The 21,993-nt window shown below is 35.6% G+C and overlaps 1 protein-coding gene across 3 annotated transcripts in view; it reads left to right on the plus strand.

Annotated features, from left to right (window-relative positions):
- Window positions 1–21,993, plus strand: part of AKAP9 (A-kinase anchoring protein 9) — a 197,807-nt gene that overhangs the window by 94,033 nt on the left and 81,781 nt on the right. For all 3 annotated transcript variants that reach the window (XM_078059240.1, XM_078059241.1, XM_036113321.2), the window contains 8 exons: window positions 2,453–2,666; window positions 4,662–4,741; window positions 7,443–7,581; window positions 8,264–8,349; window positions 12,680–12,791; window positions 13,506–13,701; window positions 17,969–18,065; window positions 19,255–19,347. In XM_078059240.1, coding sequence (XP_077915366.1) covers window positions 2,453–2,666; window positions 4,662–4,741; window positions 7,443–7,581; window positions 8,264–8,349; window positions 12,680–12,791; window positions 13,506–13,701; window positions 17,969–18,065; window positions 19,255–19,347 — 1,017 coding nt within the window. The remainder of the gene's footprint in view (window positions 1–2,452; window positions 2,667–4,661; window positions 4,742–7,442; window positions 7,582–8,263; window positions 8,350–12,679; window positions 12,792–13,505; window positions 13,702–17,968; window positions 18,066–19,254; window positions 19,348–21,993) is intronic.

A 21,993-nucleotide genomic window follows, 5' to 3' on the forward strand; every position in this document is an offset into this window, starting at 1 on the left:
GGGGGAAGGGCCCAGCAGTCTGTTTTAATAAGCACTCCAGGTTATTTTGATGCCAGCTAAAGTTTGAGATCCACTCTACTAGGGAAACACTAGTGTATTTGAATAGGGACATATCTGTAAGAATTTAGCGCAGTATTTCTGAAATATCAAAAAATTAGAAATAATCCAGTTGATCTCCAAGAAGGAAGTTGACAAATTTTCATGTATTCATAGATACTATACCGCAGTTAAAATAATCTGTATCTACGTGGATAGATCTCAGAAGTATTTTGAATGAGAACAATTTGCAAAATAAATACCATTTTACACCATTTATGTAAATTCTTAGAAACATAAAATATAATGTACTGTTTATAGGTACTGAAAAGTGATAGTATAAGAAATGCAATGGACTTGTTGCAAATTTGTGATAATGTTTGCCTCTGGGGAAGGAGGAATGGGAACATAGTGGATTAAATTTTATTTTCTTTCTAAACCAAGCATGTATGTAGAGAGAAATGGAAAAAAAGAAGATAAAATAATTGTATTTGTTAAATTGGGGTATGAGTACATAAGTGTTTATTACATTATTCTTTGCATTTCTCTATATTTGAAATATTTTTTTATTTTTTTAATGGTACAATTTTATTTTATTTTTTTAAATTTTATTATGTTATGTTAATCGCCATATATTACATCATTAGTTTTTGTTTTTGTTTTTTTAAAAATTTTATTTATTTATTTGACAGAGAAAGACACAGCGAGAGAGGGAACACAAGCAGGGGGAGTGGGAGAGGGAGAAGCAGGCCTCCTGCTGAGCAGGGAGCCCGATGCGGGGCTCGATGCCAGGAACCTGGGATCATGACCTGAGCCGAAGGCAGACGCTTAACGACTGAGCCACCCAGGGGCCCCACATCATTAGTTTTTGATGTAGTGTTCCATGATTCATTGTTTGCGTATAACACCCAGTGCTCCATTCAATACATGCCCTCTTTAATACCCATCACCAGGCTAAACCATCCCCCCACCTTCCCTCCCCTCTAGAACCCTCAGTTTGTTTCTCAGAGTCCATTGTCTCTCATGGTTCGTCTCCCCCTCCAATTTCCCCCCCTTCATTTTTCCCTTCCTACTATTTTTTTTTTTTAACAGATAATGTATTAGTTTCAGAGGTACAGGTCTGTGATTCAACAGTCTTACACAATTCACAGCGCTCACCATAGCACATACCCTCCCCAATGTCTGTCACTTAGCGACCCATCCATCCTACCCCCCACCACTCCAGCAACCCTCAGCTTGTTTCCTGAGATTAAGAATTCCTCATATCAGTGAGATCATATGATACATGTCTTTTTCTGATTGACTTATTTCGCTCAGCATAATATCCTCCAGTTCCATCCACGTCGTTGCAAATGGCAAGATCTCATTCCTTTTGATGGCTACATAATATTCCATTGTATATATATACCACATCTTCTTTATCCATTCATCTGTCGATGGACATCTTGGCTCTTTCCATAGTTTGGCTATTGTGGACATTGCTGCTATAAACATCGGGGTGCACGTACCCCTTCGGATCACTACATTTGTATCTTTGGGGTAAATACCCAGTAGTGCAATTGCTGGATCGTATGGTAGCTCTATTTTCAACTTTTTGAGGAACCTCCATACTGTTTTCCAGAGTGGCTGCACCAGCTTGCATTACCACCAACAGTGTAGGAGGGTTCCCCTTTCTCTGCATCCCCGCCAACATCTGTCGTTTCCTGACTTGTTAATTTTAGCCCTTCTGACTGGTGTGAGGTGGTATCTCATTGAGGTTTCGATTTGGATTTCCCTGATGCTGGGTGATGTTGAGCACTTTTTCATGTGTCTGTTGGCCATTTGGATGTCTTCTTCGGAAAAATGTCTGTTCATGTCTTCTGCCATTTCTTGATTGGATTATTTGTTCTTTGGGTGTTGAATTTGATAAGTTCTTAATAGATTTTGGATACTAGCCCTTTATCTGATATGTCATTTGCAAATATCTTCTCCCATTCTGTCAGTTGTCTTTTGGTTTTGTTGACTGTTTCTTTTGCTGTGCAAAAGCTTTAAAAAAAAAAGACAAAATAATTGTATTTGTTAAATTGGGGTATGAGTACGTAAGTGTTTATTACATTATTCTTTGCATTTCTCTATATTTAAAATATTTTTAAACAAAAATCACGGATGAGGCCATACTAAGCTATACCATATATCAAAATTTATCATAACGTTGAGGTAATAACAATATTGTGCTACTTTCCTTGGAAAAGATAGGTAGATCAGTGCAGTAGAATGAAGTGAGAAAAAAATTGGACTTATCTTACAAGAAGTTTTAAACTATAATTTCACGTATTTCCCCCTTGTAGTCAGTATATGTAAAAAATAGAAGTTAAATTATTTTAAAATTTTAAATCATTTAAAAATGTTCTAATGTGTACATACATTCACTTTTAAGAATGATTTAAGGCTACAGATGGAAGCTCAGCGTATATGCCTCTCTCTGGTTTATTCAACACATGTGGATCAAGTTCGTGAATATATGGAAAATGAAAAAGATAAAGCTCTTTGTAGTCTTAAGGAGGAACTTATTTCTGCCCAAGAGGAAAAGATAAAGGAACTTCAGGAAATACACCAGCAAGAGCTACAGAATATAAAAATGCAAGAAACAGGTAAATGGTTTCTTTTTTTTTTTTTTAAAGATGTTATTTATTTATTTGAGAGAGAGCACAGAGGGAGAAGGAGGAGGAGAGAGCCTGATGCGGGCCTCGATCCCAGGACCCCAAGATTATGACCCGAACTGAAGGTAGACACTTAACTGACTGAGCCACCCAGGCACCCCTGGGTAAATGGTTTCTAAAAAAAATCGTAAGTACTATGAAACAAATAAGTATCACTTAGAGCCCACTCACCATTCCATAATTTTGTCCTTGTCTTACAACCCATAGAGGAAGGGAACTATATACCCCAGTCCTGGATTCATTTGTTCATATAATCATTGCACATTTTTTTAAGTGCTTGAGAAATCTAAAATCACTGAATCATTTTCCCCCAGAAGTTACAATCAAGTGGGAAAGCAATAGGACAATTTCTGTAATAGAAGAATGACTAGAAAGAATGGAAGAAGAAAGGAGAAAAGTTTCATACTTTCTGGGAGGATGAGTGGGGTGAGGCCGCAGCAAGGGGAGGGAGGTTGGGTAGGGAAGGCTCCTGAGTCTTGAACATAGAAGTTTGAAAGATTGTATCCATTTTGGGCAATTGAGAGTTCAAGTTATGTGAGAAAGTAGTGGGGGATAAAGCTGGACAGATTGGCAGGAGTTTGATCAGAAAGGGCTTTATACACTCTGACTGAAGCCTGTATAGGCTTTATGCTATTGGTGATAAGACCTGTAGGATTTTAAGTAGTGGGAGTAACAGTAAAATTTTAAGGTAACACCATGGGGCAAAGTGGGGGAGGTGATTAGTGATGGGAAGACCAGTTAAGCAACTTTGGCAATAATTCTGCTAATAATAATATTTGTAACAGTTAAGTTTAAGAGGTAAAAGAGGTAGGCTGTAGTCTGTAGTTAATATGAGGAGGAAAGGGGAAAAATTGAAGGTGATCCCTAAGTTTCTAGCTTGGGTAATTGGATTGAAAATGACTGTAGTCACAAAGAGGATGCAGAGCAGATCTGTGGGAAAAATAATAAATTCAGTTTGGTACATATTGAGTTAAAAGTACCTATTGACTTTATTAAAAAAGTTGTCTAGAAGGTAGTTAAAAATAGAAGTCCAAAACACAAGAGGGAGGTTTGGGCTCACGATAAAAATTTAGAAATCAAAAGGTCACTTGAGGCCAGAGAAAAGAATGAGATGTCCTGGGAGACTGCAGTGTGGGCCAAAAGACTAAGATGGCACTGTGGCAAGCAGGAACATATAAGGAACCTGAAATAGAAGACTAGTTGCAGTTAAATTTTATAATTATTTAATCACTCAATAAACTAGACTTCCTCTGTTCAAGGCATCTCTAGGCTTTTACCCGTGACAGATCTGCTTTTGAGAATGAGATTGGTATAAGTTTGTCCAATTGCTCTGTTAAACTGAGTAGAATTTAAAGAGTGACTTAAATCAGAATATCATACTTTTCACTAAAGGAGTTCTTTGGGTTTGAATGTAATAAGATGTTAAGTGTGTGTTGTTTTTATTGATATCCTCTTCAGATAGAATCTGTCCAGTGATTTTCAACTGCAAGTTAATTGGTCTGCTAATGGTTGATGAAGTTAGTTAGTAATGACCAGCATTTTTTTAAATAAATAAAAGAGTATAGGAGAACAGAAAACAACAGAGTGTATAGCATGTAGAAAGGGCAGATAATGATTTGTGAAATTCTTGTTTCAGTTTTCCATGGATGTATAAATAGGTTATGATGTATGATGTATTTCTTGTGTTGGGTAGTAATAAAAAAAAAATTTGTAAGTCACTGCTTTATACCAGTTTGTAGGATATAAACAGAATTTTACAAATTATCTGAAACAGTTAACATTGAACAGTGGAAAATAACTTAGAAAGAAATAAAGAATTTAAAACTAATCTTATTGTAAAGGAAGCTTCCAGTTGATATAGGTTTAATATGATAATAGTACTTAAGTATATGAATTAAATGTTTAATGCGGTATCTGTTCTATTAGGTGGTGAAGCGAAGCCTTTACAAATGCTCATTGGAAAACTACGCAAGGCAGTGTCTGAAGAATGTTCTTATTTTACACAGGTAAGATATTGGTTAAAAAGTACTTTTAGACAAGAAATGCTATACTTCAGAACTGCACTTAGAAAATATTCCTGAGTTTTTAAGTTTAAAATGAACATTTAAATGTTTCCTGATAATCTTTTGAAACAAAAGAAATTGAAGTAAATTATCTTAGCAGTAGAACAGACAAAAGGTATACCTAATACAATAAAAAAAAAAAGAGTGGACCAATAGAACCCCAGACAGGTCTGTTTCCTGCCCTTGCCCGCTTAGTGGTTGAGTGTATCTGATTACTAATTTGGGGAGGTTGCACAAGACCAGTGAGATAAAATTTCACAGTTCAGATTGCCAAAATCTAAAAACCCTAATTATGCCAGGTATAATTATATTTGTGAAGATGGGGTGAAATAGAAGCTCTTATATACTGCTAGTGGGAAAGTACTACCTTGAGAAGCAGATTGGCAAGGTCTGTTTTTGAAGTTATATACATCCCATAGCCCAAGCATTTGTGCACAACCAGATCTGTTCATTGCTGAAGTGTCTTTAAGTTAAAAATGGGAAACAACTCAGATTACTATGAATAAAGGTAATAAATAAATTGTGTTACCTCCATGCAGTGGAACTCCATTTAGCAGTGTTTGATATCTGTATTAATATCAATAAATCTCAAAAGAAAAACGTATATAGCATGTATGCTAGAGTAATTACCTTTGGGTGAGGAGAAAGGTGAAGAAAATGGGTAGGCAGTACTTAAAACAGAGCTTCAAATCTCTATGTAATGTTCAATTTCTTTAAAAAAACATGGAGATAATATGACAAAATATTACTATTTGTTTAAGGTAGGTAGTTATTTTTTCTTCATATTTGAAATAGTTCAAAATTTAAAATATATGCTTTGGCTTATCCCAGGCTTTTGTATTTATAAATTGAAGGGGGAAGAGGGTGGTATTAGTTGGGACAGGTAGAGCTACCTTACTGATTCTTTTTTTTTTTTCTTTTTAAGATTTTATTTATTTGAGAGTGAGAGAGAGACCAGGGGTGGGGGGGAGAGAGAGAGAATCTTGAGCAGACTGCACTGAGCAGGGCGCCCAACTCAGGGCCCGATATCATGACCCTGAGGTCATGACCTGAGCTGAAACCAACAGTTGGACACTTAACCAACTCAGCCACCCAGGTGCCCCTGATTCTGATTTCCCATAATATTGTTCAAAAAATGTTTTGCAAAAAACCTCAAAAAGTGAGAAATAACCACACTTAAGGCCTCTCTTCATTCAGCTACTCAGCATTCTACACCACCTCTGCCAAAGGGTTCAGGCATTGTCCTTTCATATCTATTGTTGATAGTCAGTAAATAATGGAAAGAGGGCCCAAGTCACAGTAGTTCATTTATAAGCTGACATTATAAGTTCTTTCCTTTTGTTACTGTCTTTACCTGATCACTAATCTCAAGTTGAAATACGAATCAGCTTGTTCTTATAGAGGGGTCCTCTGGGATTCTTCATGAAACCTGGTTTTGTCACTAATTTTTGATGTTGCCATGGACTAGTTACTTCATCTTTTTGAGTCTGTTTCTTCATCTGTAAATGGGGTTTCTATGAGCTCTAACATGATAAAATTTCATCTTAGGAACTGTGCTGAAAATTTAATAAATTCAATTATTCATTGACAGTATGGTTTAACTTTTAAGCAAATCTCAAGAAATAGCAATAATCAATTTGGTTTTTAAGTCTAGAAGTTGTTTCCAGTTGTATGTGGGGCAAAGGTGAATCTTATTTTGAGGGCTTCTCAAATGATTGTGGGTCATGTATTGTTTTTAAATGATGGTAGAATTGTTTGTTGCTCAGGAGAAAAACCAGGATAATGTGTCAAATATTTTTTATTTGTATGTATAAAGCACAGAATACTTACCTTTGTGTTATAGAAAAGTATATGGATGTAATTTCCTACGTCATATAATTTTTTTTTAAAGATTTATTTATTTATTTGAGAGAGAGCAAGTGAGTGTGTGAAGCAGGGGGAGGGGCAGAGGGAGAGGGAGAGAATCTCATGTAGACTCCCTGCTGAGCGTGGAGCCCAACTTGGAGCTCGATATCATGACCCTGAGATCACAACCTGAGCCAAAATCCAGAATCAGACGTTTAACCGACTGAGCCACCCAGGCATCTCCATATATTATAATTTCTGTAGAATTTATAGACTACTTTCTAGTCACTTTTTTTTTTTCCCCCAAAGTAAGCTCTATGCCCAACATGGGGCTTGACCTCATGACCCCAAGATCAAGAGTCACATGCTCTACCAGCTGAGCCAGCCAGGCGCCCCTATAGGGGTCATCATTTTTTAACTTCTGCCCTTGTTTTCTGGTGTTTTTTCAAGGGTAGTTAACATTACAGAGATAACGTCAATCTAGGATCCAAGCTAGAAAATGGTAGATTAAAGTACAAGCTATATTCATTATTAGAAGCAGAAAAAATAGTTTTGTGCAATTAAGATTGTCAGTATTTTCCTGCTGTAAGAAGAATGTCATGTCCTATATAAAGAGAGGAAGATTTAGACTTGACTGTTTCTTTTGCAGACTGATAGGGTGCATGGAAGGGTGTTTTCTTACTGATTTTTCTCTGCCATTTTGACTGTCTTTTGCATTTAGGAAAATAATGTTTAATGATTTTCAAAGGCAGACATCAACATTTTAATTCTGTAAAATACCTGATTTTGTTGTTAATAGACTTTTTGCAATGTCCTTGGTGAACATTATACTCCTGCTTTAAAATGTGAAGTAAATGTAGAAGAGAGAGAGAGTTCTGGTGTTCACACTTCTGAAAATCAAGAACTAGAATTGCAAGATTATAGATACGAAGTTCAAGGTAATAAAATCTGACCACATTATCTTCTTAAGTCATTTAATGATAAACTTTTACTTTAAATCATGATTCAATCACTTAATATCTTTTTGGATTCATGCAATCTTATATTTAATACAGATTTTTATTTTTGTAATGCAGTAATTGTGATATAAAGAGAACCAAAGATGTCTGCAAGTTTCCTTGTCTCTTTATCCTTTATTCCTCTACTCCCATGTTTTTCGTTGTTCATAATTCTTTCCTTAATTTTACACCATAGATCCAAAACTTTGAAAGTTATTGTATTAAATACATTTATGTCAGTGATTTTTTTTTAAAGAATAAGAAGACCTACGTTATCTTTCTTAATAAGAATCCTATATTAGTTTATTTTTACAAATTATGATCTCAATTAATTTTTTTAGAGGTAAAATGTTTTCTACCCCTGTCCATTTATATGAATAATGAACAAAATGTATACAAATTAATGAATACCAAAAGATATTAACATATTTTAATATGAAATCATCAAGTTATCTTTGTAGCAGGTCTTTTACATTAATGAGATTGAACTTTTTGGTAACTAAATATATGAAATTTACTTTTAGCAGGCAATTTTCTAAAGTTATGAATAGATAAATAATACTTATTGAAAGAAGCAGACTTTTACTATGAAATGAAATTATTATAATTGTTTATCATCTAGACTTGCAAGAAAATATGCAAACTCTTCTCAACAAAGTAACAGAAGAATACAACAAACTCTTGGTACTTCAAACACGATTAAGTAAGGTCTGTGAAATGGAAAATGTATTATGTTTTCATTTATTTTTATTGTATTATGTGCTGTTTTGTAAGCTTCACCAGGAATTCTAAAATAAGTGAACATGATAAAGATGGGGGAAAGTGACGTATTTATAGTATCAGTGAGCTAAAGGAATTTCTGCAAGTTGAATATTTATTTACCCCTTTAGAGAGTTTTGGAAATCCTGATAAAATAAACATAAAATGTCAGATTGTAAACTTGGTGAAACAGTTGTATTTAATTTTACATTTAACAGTTTTAAAGTAGTGGGTCTGTTTTAGAGAAAAATGGAATTAGTGTAGTTGTTTAGAACATAGCTAACGTGTTATATATGTCAAATTTCTTTCAAGTAGTTGTTTTAGAAATGTGTGCATATAAAACTCAGAGAGTATAGATGGCATAGTATAATTTATTAACTATATCAGGAAGATAAACAGCATATATTGGCAAAGATAAATGTTGTAATCTTCATGTTGTAGAAAAAAAATCCAGAAGGATCTCTATGTCTATTTATTTGCGATACTTTTGATGTCATTATATTAAATTGGGTGGATTTAAAAGATTTAACTCATAGGGAGTGAAAGTTCTATCAGTGATGAGGGATGCTGTAGCTGAAATTCTTGTCTTTTTCTTTCTCTTCCCCTCCCTCTTTCTTACCTTCTGTCTTCCCCTATTTTTCCTTCCCCCTTTCCCTCGTTCCTTTTCTCTTTCTCTTCCTGTGCAAGTAAGCAAACTTTATCTTGCCTTTTCTAAAACTTATGAACCTACCCCAGTATCTTACAGATGACTTTGTAGGAGGGAGGGTTAAAGAATCCTTCTTTAACTCTACATTTCCCTACAATAATTACTTTTCTATTTCCCTTCATAGCCAAAATGTTGAACCCTATTCAGAATCATCAGTAATCTTAGCAGTTTGGATTTTTTGTTTTTCTGCTGCCCTCATCCTGTTTCCAGGGAACCTTTTTCTCTACTCATACTTGGGTTACTGAGGGCTGCTAAGAAAATTAGATGCGGATGTGGTTTAGTGACACCACGTAATCATGGTCTGACATTAGCTGGACCCTGTGGATCACTTGACAATTCTGGTCATTTATCCTCTCATAGTCCCTTCAGTATTTCCCAACTTCACAACTTCTCCTCAAGTCATATATTCCACTTTTACTCCCCTTTTTGTCTTTGCAGTTGGCCTTATCTCTTATTTCTCTGCAAGTATCAGAGCTATCAGTTATAAATTATCTCAACCTGCTGCCTCTAGACCTTACATATTTCTTTAAATCTGTGAATACCCTAATTTATTTTCCTTCTGTCTGAGAAGATGTTACTCCTTTTCATAACCAAGGTTATTTTATTTCCTGTGCTTTTGTTAGTATCCCCTTCTACCTCCTCTAAGATTGATAACCTGTCCCTTCCCTCTCTCCTGTGATTTCAGCTCCTTTGTCTCTGTTTTTTCTCTTGTTTCTGTCCTTTCCCCTAACACATTCCTCACATCTCTCCTATTTAGAACATAACCAGTCTTCAATCCTGTATCTTCCTTTGTGGTCTCTTTCTCCTTCATTGTCACCTTCTTTCAAAAAAAGAATAAACTGCAGCCGGAACTTCCCATCTCTTCTCTCTCTTCTACCCATTGTAAGCAAGCTCTTGACTTACACTTCACTATGCTTTCTTTGGCAAAAGTCAGCGGGGATTTCCTTTTTTTCCCCCAAGTTTTTACTTCAATTTCATTAACAGCAGTGAATTCTTGTCAGATTTCCTTTCTGTTTTCTTACTTCCTTGTTTTCTTTCTTTTAAAAATGTTGCTTTTCCTATGTCAGTACACAGTTGAAGCTATTAAATAGTGTAGGAGGGCTTATAGTAAGTAATCCACAGTGACGGATTTGTGAGTGAGTGAGTGATTTGTCATTTTGCCTCTTTCCTTTTAGGACGGTGAGTGGGGAACATTTTGCTTTGATGAGACACACACCTCCCTTCCCCAGTGCCAGAATGTGGGAAGCTTAATCTGGAACACAAACACCCGCACTAACTTCTTTAGCTCTCCCCAGAAAAAAAAAAGTGAAAAAGTGAATTTCACCTTTTAACCCAGTAAGGTAGCTACAACCACAGAGGTATCCCAGAGGTTGGTTGGGATCACACTCGGCACTACCATACATCACTGCCTAACCTGTTAGCTTCATCTTCCAAGCCTCCTCCTCATTTTAGCCCTACTGAAATACTTAGAGTGTCCCAAATGCACCCTGATCTTTCACACCCCTATTGCATGTTGTTTTTTCTGCTGAACACTGTGCATCTACCTCCAGTCTGCTTGGTGTGTTCCTACTTGATCTAGTTGGTTCAAATGTTACTTCCTTTGTGTCCTCTTTACCTATCTTTCTAGACTTCGGCATTTCTTCCTCCATTTTCTTAGCATCTGTACAAGCCTTTGCTTATTACACTTATCTTTTTCTGTTATTTTAAATATTCCATGACCCCTGTCTTTTTTCCCTGTTCCCATAGCTCCTTATACAAATTTGCATTTATTACTTTTCTTGTTATTATAATTATTTATTTACTCTTTTCCTAGCTTTTAAGCCTTTCAGAATGAGAGAGTCTTCTCTTTATTTTTATTTCCTCTTCTTAGCATGGTGCTTGGTTATGCACATGGTAAAGGCTTAATAAATGTTTGCTGAATGAATTAAGTGAAGGAATAGAAAGGTTAGGCTGGAAAGTGAAGAATTTACCTGATGGGCTTTATTTTCTTTGGGAAGTAAGAGGCAAGGTCCTCTGTTGAAATGTACTCAGGCAGTTAGGCATGAGGTAGAGGACTTGATAAAAGTAATAACCAACTGAAATAGCCTTCATCAGAAATAGCTTTTATCCTGTTGCTCACCTGCTTTTTGTGGTATCTTTTGTTCATCTAGTATAGCAAGTCCAGACTCTCCTCTTGCTTTTTAAAGTGCTTTGTAGTCTAGATCTTTCTTATTTCTAGTGATCTTCCCCCATCCTTATCCAAATTAAACCCCTCTCAACAAGATCATTGTTTTCAGTAGTTATAGGATGGCTGTTCTTTCACAAATGCTTACTCTTTCTTCCTTACAGCTTTTCCTAATCATTGCCCAAAACGATTGAGGCCCAAGTCAAGTTGGACTTACTCTGTAATTACACACATCAGTCTTTCTGTTATTGCCCTTAAAGTAAATTATAGTTTAGTGCTTCTTGTTTTTTTTAAGAGACGGAGAGAAGGATGATGCAGGGGGTGAGGGGTGCAGAGGGGGAGAGAGAGTCCCAAACAGGCTCCACATCCAGTGCGTAGCCTGACGTGGTGCTGGATCTCATGATCCTGAGATCATGACCTGAGCTGAAAGTAAGAGTCTGACACTTAACCGACTGAGCCACCCAGGTGCCCCTCTAATTGTTTAATTTTATTTCCCCCACTAGTTGATAAATTCTGTGAGGGCAGATAAACCGTATTTTTTTTTAACTGATTTTTGTCTTAGTTTCCCTTGTCACAGTGCTAGTCGTGTAGTAGATGATTATTAAGTATCTGATGAATAACTAAATTAATACACATACGCATCTGGCAAATTGCTGCCTAATTTTAATAGTAAGGAAACAACTTGAGATTTATCTGTTTTCATTATTTTCCTTACTTTTGTATAAAGAACAGCATACCAGTTGTCAGTTTCCTGGAGGTACATAGGTTATAGCCAGAGATTCATAAAGTTATATTATAAATTTTTTGTTTTTTAAAGGAAGCTTGATTTTTTTAAAAATATTTTATTTATTATTTGACAGAGAGAGAAAGAGACAGCTAGAGAGGGAACACAAGCAGGGGGAGTGGGAGAGGGAGAAGCAGGCTCCCAGCCCAGCAGGGAGCCCGATGCGGGGGCTCGATCCCAGGACCCTGGGATCATGACCTGAGCCGAAGGCAGACGCTTAACAACTGAGCCACTCAGGCGCCACTCAGGTGGAATACTTTATCAAGTATTGATAAACATAAAATTTACTGGGTATGAGTTGAAATTCCAAAGCCCAAATCACATTATAAATATTATATGAGCTTTATACCAAAATTCTGTGCAGTTTCTGTTTTTCTATTAAAATGAACTTTCTGGGTATGACTGAACAATATACTTACTAATATAATTGCAGTGCTGTGAAGGGAATGTGAATCACTGTCAGAAGAAAGCAAAAAATAAGTTGGAAGGGAAAATATTTGTATCAGTGTTTTAGAATTCTGAGTGATTTTGAATGAAAACATTTACAGTGTAAAGCTGCTTTAATACAGTTTTCAAAATGCTGGATCATATATTTATGTCACTCCTTTTCTGTTATTTTTAATAGATTCAGGGACAGCAGACAGATAATGTGAAACTTGAGTTTGCAGAAGGAAACCTACCAAAAGAGGAAACAGAGTTTTTATCAGCCTCTCAGATGACCAATTTGCGAGACATTGGTAAATTTTGATTATCTACCACGGTGTAGTGTTTTTATATCAAATATTTGGTCATTTGATTTTTTACTTTAAAATTTGAAACAACCTAGTGGTCTTGGGCATTTCACTATAATCCCTTTCATCTCAGTTTGCCCATTCTCAAAGTGGAAGGTTTGGACTGCTCCTCTCTCTGACTCCTTTTCACTTGTTCTGTGAGTCGCAATTGTTTTCCGTTTAAAGACATGCTATTCGTACATTTAGGGGCACTACAGACGTGAAGATAGAAGAAATGATCTTGAATTGCACTGTTCATTTTTTTTGTTTTCATCAGTCAAAATGAGTCTAAATTGAAACTTATTACTACTAAAAAAGCATTATTTTTTCAAAGAAGAATGAATAATCTCTGCACACACAAAAAAAGTGATTGTGCTATTTCAGGAAGAAATTTATGGGGTTTTTTTTTTTGTTTGTTTTTTGGGGTTTGTTTTTTTTTTTTTAGATTTTATTTATTTATTTGACAGAAAGAGACAGTGAGAGAGGGAACACAAGCAGGGGGAGTGGGAGAGGGAGAAGCAGGCTCCCCGCGGAGCAGGGAGCCTGATGCAGGGCTCAATCCCAGGACCCTGGGATCACGACCCGAGCTGAAGGCAGACACTTAACGACTGAGCTACCCAGGCGCCCCTCAGTAAGAAATTTGCCTTGAAATGTGTATTTTCTTCTCTTCCTATAACTTAGATGTCTGTCATGAAAGCAAGTTATCTCTGCAAGATTCTGAAAAAATTAAACAACTTGAAGGACAAGTTCAAGAATTAGAAAACCTCATATCCTTTTTGCAGCAACAATTGAAAGAAACTGAAGAAAACTATGGGGCAGAGATCCACTGTTTGCAGGAAAGGCTTCAAGCTGTCACTGTATCCACAGTTCAGCCAAGGTACCCATCCATTTACAGTTTCATTCAGCAGTATTTATAGCTTAGTAACAATCATAGCATGATTGTTTTTCAGTAGAAAATGTAACTTAAGCAAAGTTGCTTGAAAGAGACAGCATGCCGCATTATCAAGAAATAAGAACAGAAGATAATTCTTTGAAATGTCTGAAGTAAATGCTGTTATAAACCAAAGACATTCTATTATAGAGATTTTACTTACACCTTTATTTTATAAAGATTCTGGTTGTTGTTAATCTGTTGGATTAAATCAGAGAGTGTGCATGTATTTGTTACTTATCACATGCCTGGTCTTTACTACTTGATGTGGGGCATACCCAAGAAATATAAGATATGATCATTCCAGTCATGGCTGGACTTTCTCCACCTAGTTGTCTAATACTCAGATTCACTGTGTCCAAAATAGAACTCTGGATCTTTCCCTGGAAATTTGCTCCTTCTGCAGCCATCTCCATCTGAGGTGACTCTTCTTTCTCTCCTACTTCACTTCCAGTCTATCAAGAAATCCTGTTATCTCTGCCTCCAAAATACATCTAAACTGGACCACTTCTCACTAGCTCCCTGCCCATCATCTCTCACCTGGGTTACTACAACAACTGATCTCCCTGTTTCTACCCTAACTCTTTCCTAAAGTCTGTTCTCAACTCATTTCCACAACTTTGCTTTTAAAATTTTTAAATTTGCTTTTAAAATTTAAGACTGATCATGTTAGTCCAGTGCTCTTCTGTCCTAACAATGCCTTACTCAGTCCATGATGGTTCCTTGTGATCACTTGGACTTTATCTCCTACTGACTTGCCTGTCACTATTCTCACACCACACATTCTCCTTGAGATCTTCAGACCATCAGAATCCTCCTGCTTCAGAGACTTTTCATTATTGTTTCTTCTACCTAGAATGCTCTTTCTCCAGATATTTACATGCCCAGCATGCTTTGGGTCTTTATGCAGATATCATGCTCTCATGAGGCCTATACTGATCACCCAATTTAAATTAAAATTGTTCTTTAGAACTCTGTACACTAATCTCCTGCTTCATTTTTTTTCTGTATTACTTAATAGTGTCTGTTTTACATATGTAAAGCTGTATATGTATAAAATAAAAAAAAACAAGTCTATATATATTTGTAGGGGACTTTGTTTTGTTTGCTTTATTGTCTGCCTTTTATGAAAGACTTAAACCTTGTTAATAGTGGGGATTTTTGTCCATCTGAGTCATTGATGTATCCCACACCTTGTAATAATTCCTTCTGCATGGTAGGTGCTCAATAAATATTTGTTAAATGAATGAGAGAACAGCTCATAACTTAGGAAGTATGCTTTAATATTTAAACTACCTCTATAAAATGTTCAGAGATTTAATCTAACTTTGGCTGGCTCTGCTGTTCTAGGATTGATATCTTCATAGGCACTTATTAATGGAACCTCAAGCCAAAAAAAGATTTTTTTCCTTTGAGACAAAATACTAAATGTCCACACTTCTTTGGAATTAGTTTGTTTCTCCTTCTTTTATTCGGAGTCTGTATGTAGGCCTTGGAATTATTCACCCAGCCTTGGCACAGACTTATAAAGCTTTCATCTTATTTGAGATTAGTGGCTCTTAAACTTGGCCATGCATCAGAAACACCAGAGGTTTCTGAATACTTAAAATTAGATTACTGGATTATACATTTGGAGAGTCAGACTCAGTAGCTTTGGGATGGACCCTGGACATTTGTATTTGTAACAAGATAATTCTGTTGCAGATAGTTTATGGATTGACATTTAGAAACTACTACTTTGGGTTTTCTGATATGAAAGAAAATAAGTAGATAGCAGGAAGTCTCTAATAATCAGCTACAATGTTTCAAGTAGCCTTCCTTTAATTAGTGATGCTTTCTCTCTAAAGCATGAAGAAAAGGGAGTTTTCTGGAAATGGAGACTTATTTGGCAATTATTGCATTTGAGCTTTTGTCAGTTTACCACCCTCTCTCAGAGTTTCTGTAATGTCAGTGGAAGTGTGTTGACAGTACCTTTCCACTAAGACCATTAGTTTTCTACCCCCCCCGAAAAAGAGGTTTACTGACCCATGTTCACTCCTACTAATAGTGATGAGTCAGAGTTATTTCTTGTAAACGTCATCACATTTTTGGATACAATTATGATACTTTTTGAATAAAGAATATGTGAATAAAGAGTTTTCTGTTCTTCTAAGATAGATTTGAGCTAGTTTAAAAAATAATTGAGTCATTCATTTAACATATATTTGGAGCTGGTATACTAAAAGCCTTTTAAAGGTCTCTTAGAGCCTCTTGGAATGACTATTGGCTTAAGAGTCAGATCTGCATTTGACACCTGATTTAACCTTTTACTGGCTATATGATCTTGGGCAGATTATTTTAACATATCTAAGTAATATTAGGAACAATAAAAGTACTATCAAGATTGTGAGGAATAAATGAAATAGTGACAGAAATAAGCCTTGGCTAGATGTCATGGAGGAAGCTTTAGATCTATATAAAGTGGCCTTTTCCCTCAAGGGACTTCTAATCATTGAAATAGTACTTACTACAAAATAATTTTTAAGAAGTAGTAGGTTAAGGAATATAACATGGTGATAGAACCGAAGTGCTGGAATTTAAACCCATGTCTGTGTGGCATCTTTAACTGCACATTTTTGTAGTAATTGCCTATTGGAGTGGTTCCAGGGGAAATGGAAATGAAGGGATGAATATCAGATATTGGGATAGAAGGAATGTTGAGAACAAAGTGAAGGGGAAAAACAAAGATGACCCTGTGTTGTTTGAGCTAGAGAATATGGAGAATAATGGTATGTTAATATAAATAGAGAAGTAAGGCCAGTGGGGAGTAGGACCTTAATTATAAGAGGGTAGCAGTGAGTTTGGTTTTAGCCAGATTATTTTTTGAATTTGGGATAAACAGTTCCAAATTCTGTAAAGCTATAGAATGGAGTCATTGTGGACTAAGTACCATTTTTTATTAGAGTTTGGGTCTTAACAGCTGGATAAATAATTAGGAAGGCTTTCTAAGCTATGAAAAAAAGAATCAAAACATGGAACCAAGGATCAGAAGAGTGTATGCAAGAAGCAATGAGGAAACAGACAAAATTGTGAGACAGAAGAACCAGGAAAGGGCAGAGAAGAAACAAAAGGGAGATAAGTTTTTACAATCATTTTAACATGAACCTAGAACACAAATAGGCAGTTCACAGGAGAAGAAACATACATGGGAGTAAAATTAATGTAACTTTTTGGAATATGGCATTATGTTAAAATTTTAAATATTAAGCCTAACAGTTATTTATAAGATTTATCATCATAGAGAAAATCCACAAATGTGTGCAAGATATATTTATGAGGATTTATATTGTAGCATTATTTGTAATAGTGAACATTTGGAAACAACCAAATGTCTGTCAGTAGGGGGTTAATTATGCAAGTTATTAAATGGGTTGATGATAACTTGCATCTGGCCAATTTGGGACAGAATGAAAGAAGAGGATAGAAGAGAGAAAGGAGGAGCTGGGCAAAAGGGGGTGGAATAAAGGCAGCATGGGTGCACATGAAAATAGAAGTGAGAAATTGTATTAGCCAGAAAAAATTATAATTTGCCCCTTTATTCTTTATCCCATGGTTGCTAAATATTAATCTTACCTTGTTTTTATGACCCAAGTTAAGCATTCTAAGAAAATTTTTTTTCAAAAAATAATGCTTGTCAAACAATACAGAATAAAGACATGAATACCAAAAGACAAATGAATAGATTAAAAACAAAATCTGGAAGTGACTGTATAAATTAAGAATCTTCCTTTTCTTGCCTCTGCTCCCCAGTTCCGCTAGAGGTAATCATTGTTACTTTTGACATATATTCATCCAGAGTTTTTTCTGTGTCTGTGTATAAATAATTTTTTAATAAAAATGAGATTTTACAGACTTCTACTCAGTAATACCATAGATAACTTTTTAAAAATGTCTGTACCTGTAAATAGCTCTACATCATATATTTGTAATACACTTTATAAAATGGCATAAAATTCAATGGTGATCTGTTGAAATATTCTCTCATTCAATTGTGGTAGTTTAGTTTTAAATGGAAAAATTAGTCAAAAATACGATTTAAGTCACAATACCTGTAACTCTTGATCTGTCATCTTTGTTACCCCTGCCCTAATACACATTTTATGCATGCTGTAAATTTGGACTAACAGTAAAACTCACAACTCTAATTCCTTCACTCTCTTTTATTTATGTTTAGTTTCTCCATTGATTCAATGGTAATTACTGAATCTGATGTCCGGAAAACAATATATCCTGGAAGTTGTCTAAACCAGAACATTGATGGTACAATAGAGGTATTATATCTTTAAACTGTTGTGTGCACTGATTTTATTTTTCTTACTGTCATTTTTATGTCTATAGTATTCAATTAATAGCTGCTGAGAGGTAAGCATAATAAGAGGATAATACCTTATATAAAAGACCCAGAAGAATATATAAAGAAATTTAATGTATTTTCATAGCATAGGACTAACACAGTTAAAATTGAGAGGGTTTTTTTCCCCCTAAGTATGTTCTAATTTTAAAATGTGTCTTGTTTTGTATAACATTAGCTGTGTAACAAATTAGTTTCAGTGCCCTTGCCAACAACTTTTCTTGCCACCATAGGAAGTTGAGCCAGACCACCTCTAGAATAGTATTTAGGAATCCTCAAAATTCAAGATGCTATGGCTGGGACAATAGACAAGGCCTCCTTCAGCACAGGCCATCTGATATATAAAAGCCCCTCATCTTTTACAGTATGGGCCAGCTGGCTAAGCCACATTCTGCCTGTCCTCAACATTGTATATACTCCCAGTTCATGGGCACTTTTCTGAAACTTACAACTGCAAAACCCTGATCTTAATTCAGTAGATTTTTAATTTCTTAACTCCTATAGAAAACAAAGATCATTGCTTTCTCTTGTTTTGGATACAGAGGAGAGATGTTGGCTACGTATCTTGATTCTTCTACACTCATCCTATATGGAATATTCAGATAATTGGTAAACAATGAAATGCTTTGATGCTGAGAATATGTTTACATTTTTTAAAACTTTATGGTTTTTTCTAGTTATAAAGGTAATTTGTATTTGTAGAAAATTGGATAGTATTAATAAATATTAAGAGGAAGATAAAATCTGCTTATAATTTCATAAGCAAAGATAGCCACTGTTAACATTCTTAAAATTAGATACTTAATTATATTTAAGAAGTGTTTTTATCACACCATAGAACTATATTAGTAATTAAAATATGTAATTATATTTCTCACTTAGCATCATTAAGTTCAGTGTAGTAAGTACATTATTTAGTAGAATTATACACTAGAATTATTCACCAGAATTATTGTTTTTAATTAAGAGCAGAACCAAAACTTGTTAAAACTTCTCAGAAGTTTTCTAAGAAACATTGATCTTTTGAGGATATTTGAGGGTAGAAGTTTAAAAATAAGTGGTGTATAATTAGTATAAACAAGTATGTTATATTTTGCTTTTTAATTTAGTTTTCTGGTGACTTTGGAGTGAACCAGGAAACAAATATGGTTAAGTTGCTGGAAAAACAATACCAAGAACGATTAGAAGAAGAAGTAGCTAAGGTAAGTTTATAGTTTGTTAGGTTATTACGGTTTATATTCCCTTCAAGCCTTCAAAAAACATAGATTTTATTGATAGTGCACTTTTTTTTTTTTTTAACTATTTTAGTAGTTTCTGTATCCAACATGGGGCTTGAACTCCTGACCCCAAGATCAAGAGTCAAATGCTCCACTGACTGAGCCACCCAGGTGCCCCTGCACTTTCATTTTTAAAAGTTTTATTACATAGCTTATCTTTAAATTGTCAGTTACTGGTATCAACCTCAGTTGCCTTTAAGTGGAATGTTCTGTGAACTTTTCTTTACGAAAAACATATTTTTCTTGATATGGAATAGTAATTGGAAACTTTTCAGGGGTGCCTGGGTGGCTCAGTCGGTTAAGCGTCTGCCTTCAGCTTAGGTCATGATCCCAGGGTCCTGCGGAGAAGTCCCACATTGGGTTCCCTGCTCAGTGGGGAGTCTGCTTCTCTCTCTCCCTCTGCCCCTCCCATGCTTGTGCGCACTTGTGCGCTCTCTCTCTTTCTCGCACTCTCTCAAACAAATTAAATCTTTAAAAAAAAAAAAAGAAAAACTTTTCAGAATGCCATAACAAGTCTTTATAAATTTGTTACCTTGTGAGTAGTACCTTGTAATGGAGTTTGGCCTCCCTTAAAGGTGGGGAATATGGTAGGAAATGAGATAGAAGGTGGTTAGTCTTTTATATATTCTCTTTGTCTATCTCTTCCCAGAGAAGTCACTGTGATGTTAACTATAGATACTCTTAGCTGCTATGCCTAGAGATATTTTTTTAAACACTCTCTTTCTCTTTCTCTCTCAAATAGATAAATAATCTTTAAAAAATGCGTATACCTGATTGGGTTCTTATATTGGAACAGTTGAATTCTGATTTTCTCTGCTTTTTTATAATATTTCAACTGTTCCAGTATAACAATCCCAGTGGATATGTGCACTTTAAAGGAGGAGAATTGATAAGGTATACAGGATATACGTAAGGAATTATGTTAAACATAAATTAGAAGAGGAAGTTAAGACCCAAGGAAATATACGAGCCGTAGAACTTAATCACTTCTGTATTTATATTGAATGTTTGGTTCCTAGAGAACAAAGTAAAAAGTGAGGCACCATTGCTTATATAGCTCTCATTATCTGGTTCTTTAGAGAAATGCAGATTTTCTCTTGCACTTAGCTCCTACAAAAATTTCTCAAGTGAAATGTGATAGCTGGGCATCATAGCAATTAAGAGCATGCGGTTTGGTATAGGATATACCATGCTTTAAATTTGTGTTCTTCTGGCTTACTAGATTTATGATCTTAGGAAAGTTACTTAACTTCTGAGTCAATTTTCTCTGTGTGAAAAGAGGGAAAAAATAGGAATAAGTGATTTTTATAAGGATTCAGTGAACTAATCTAACATAAACCACCTAGCAGATGATAAAGACTCATAAATGAAATTTTTAAAGTAGTCATTACTATGATAATGGTGATGTTATAAATATGTTTTTTTTTAAAGATTTTATTTATTCGAGACAGAGGGAGAGAAAGGATGAGCAGGAGGAAAGGGAGAGGGAGAAGCAGACCCTCCGCTGAGCCAGGAGCCCAATGGGGGGCTCAATCCCAGGACCTAGAGATCATGACCTGAGCTGAAGGCAGATGCTTAACCATCTGAGCCACCCAGGTGCCCCATAAATATGTTTTGTAAGGCATCAGTCATCTAAGCAGATAGCAGAGCACCAAAGTGTGTAGGTCATTGAAAACTGTTCCAAAGACATCCAAGGTACTGTGGTCCAAGAGACAATGTTTGGTGGCCCAGCTTGATCCTTAGAATAATGTAGATTGTTGACATTAGCTACCAGTACTGATAGGATTAAGCTCTACCCTATACTCTCAGATAGGATGTTGGAAAAAAATTGAGAACCCTTGTTTCAAAAGCACAGGGTGTATAGAAGAAGCCCAGTTAGGAGTACTGATTCCCAATATAGATCATATTAGATTCAACCTGTGATTTGTGTGCTTACTACTGAAAATAGACATTTATTTACGTTTCATTGCCAGACAGTATTCTAAGTATTAGTTAGGGTATAGCAGAGGTAAAAAGAGATGAAGTGTTTGCTCCCATACACTTTATATTCTAGGTTGTGCAGATAGACCCCGTATAGATGGTGTTAAGTACTGTGAAAAGAAAACAAACCTGGGTAATAGAACTGTTAGGAAATTCCATGCTGTTACTTGTATAAGGTTATCACAGAAGACCTCTTAAAGTGGTAAAAGAAGAACCCTGAAGGAAGTGAGAGAGTAAATCATGAAGGTACCTGGTTGAGTACGTTTTGAGAAAGCGGAATGCGAGAGAGAAAAAGTCAGTTACTCCAATGAATGTTTCAAAGAGGTGGCCAGGAAGAATTGGTAGGAGTGTGAAGACCGCTTGCCCAGCTTCCAGCTCTGCTGAGTTAGAAGATGATTTGATTCAGTCCTGCCACCCCCACGGTCAGGGGACCCATTTGGTGAAATATTGTGAAATCCTGGCACAGATTTACCTTCTCAGCAGATGTAACTGGATACAGGAGGAAGAAATAAAAAGGAAAAAGGGCAAGGGCTTGCCCTTCAGGGGAAGATATTACTCTAGGTTATTTGACATAAGCAAATGGAAGAATGG

Source organism: Halichoerus grypus, chromosome 12, assembly GCF_964656455.1.
Source record: "Halichoerus grypus chromosome 12, mHalGry1.hap1.1, whole genome shotgun sequence".
In the NCBI taxonomy this organism is placed as follows: domain Eukaryota; kingdom Metazoa; phylum Chordata; class Mammalia; order Carnivora; family Phocidae; genus Halichoerus; species Halichoerus grypus.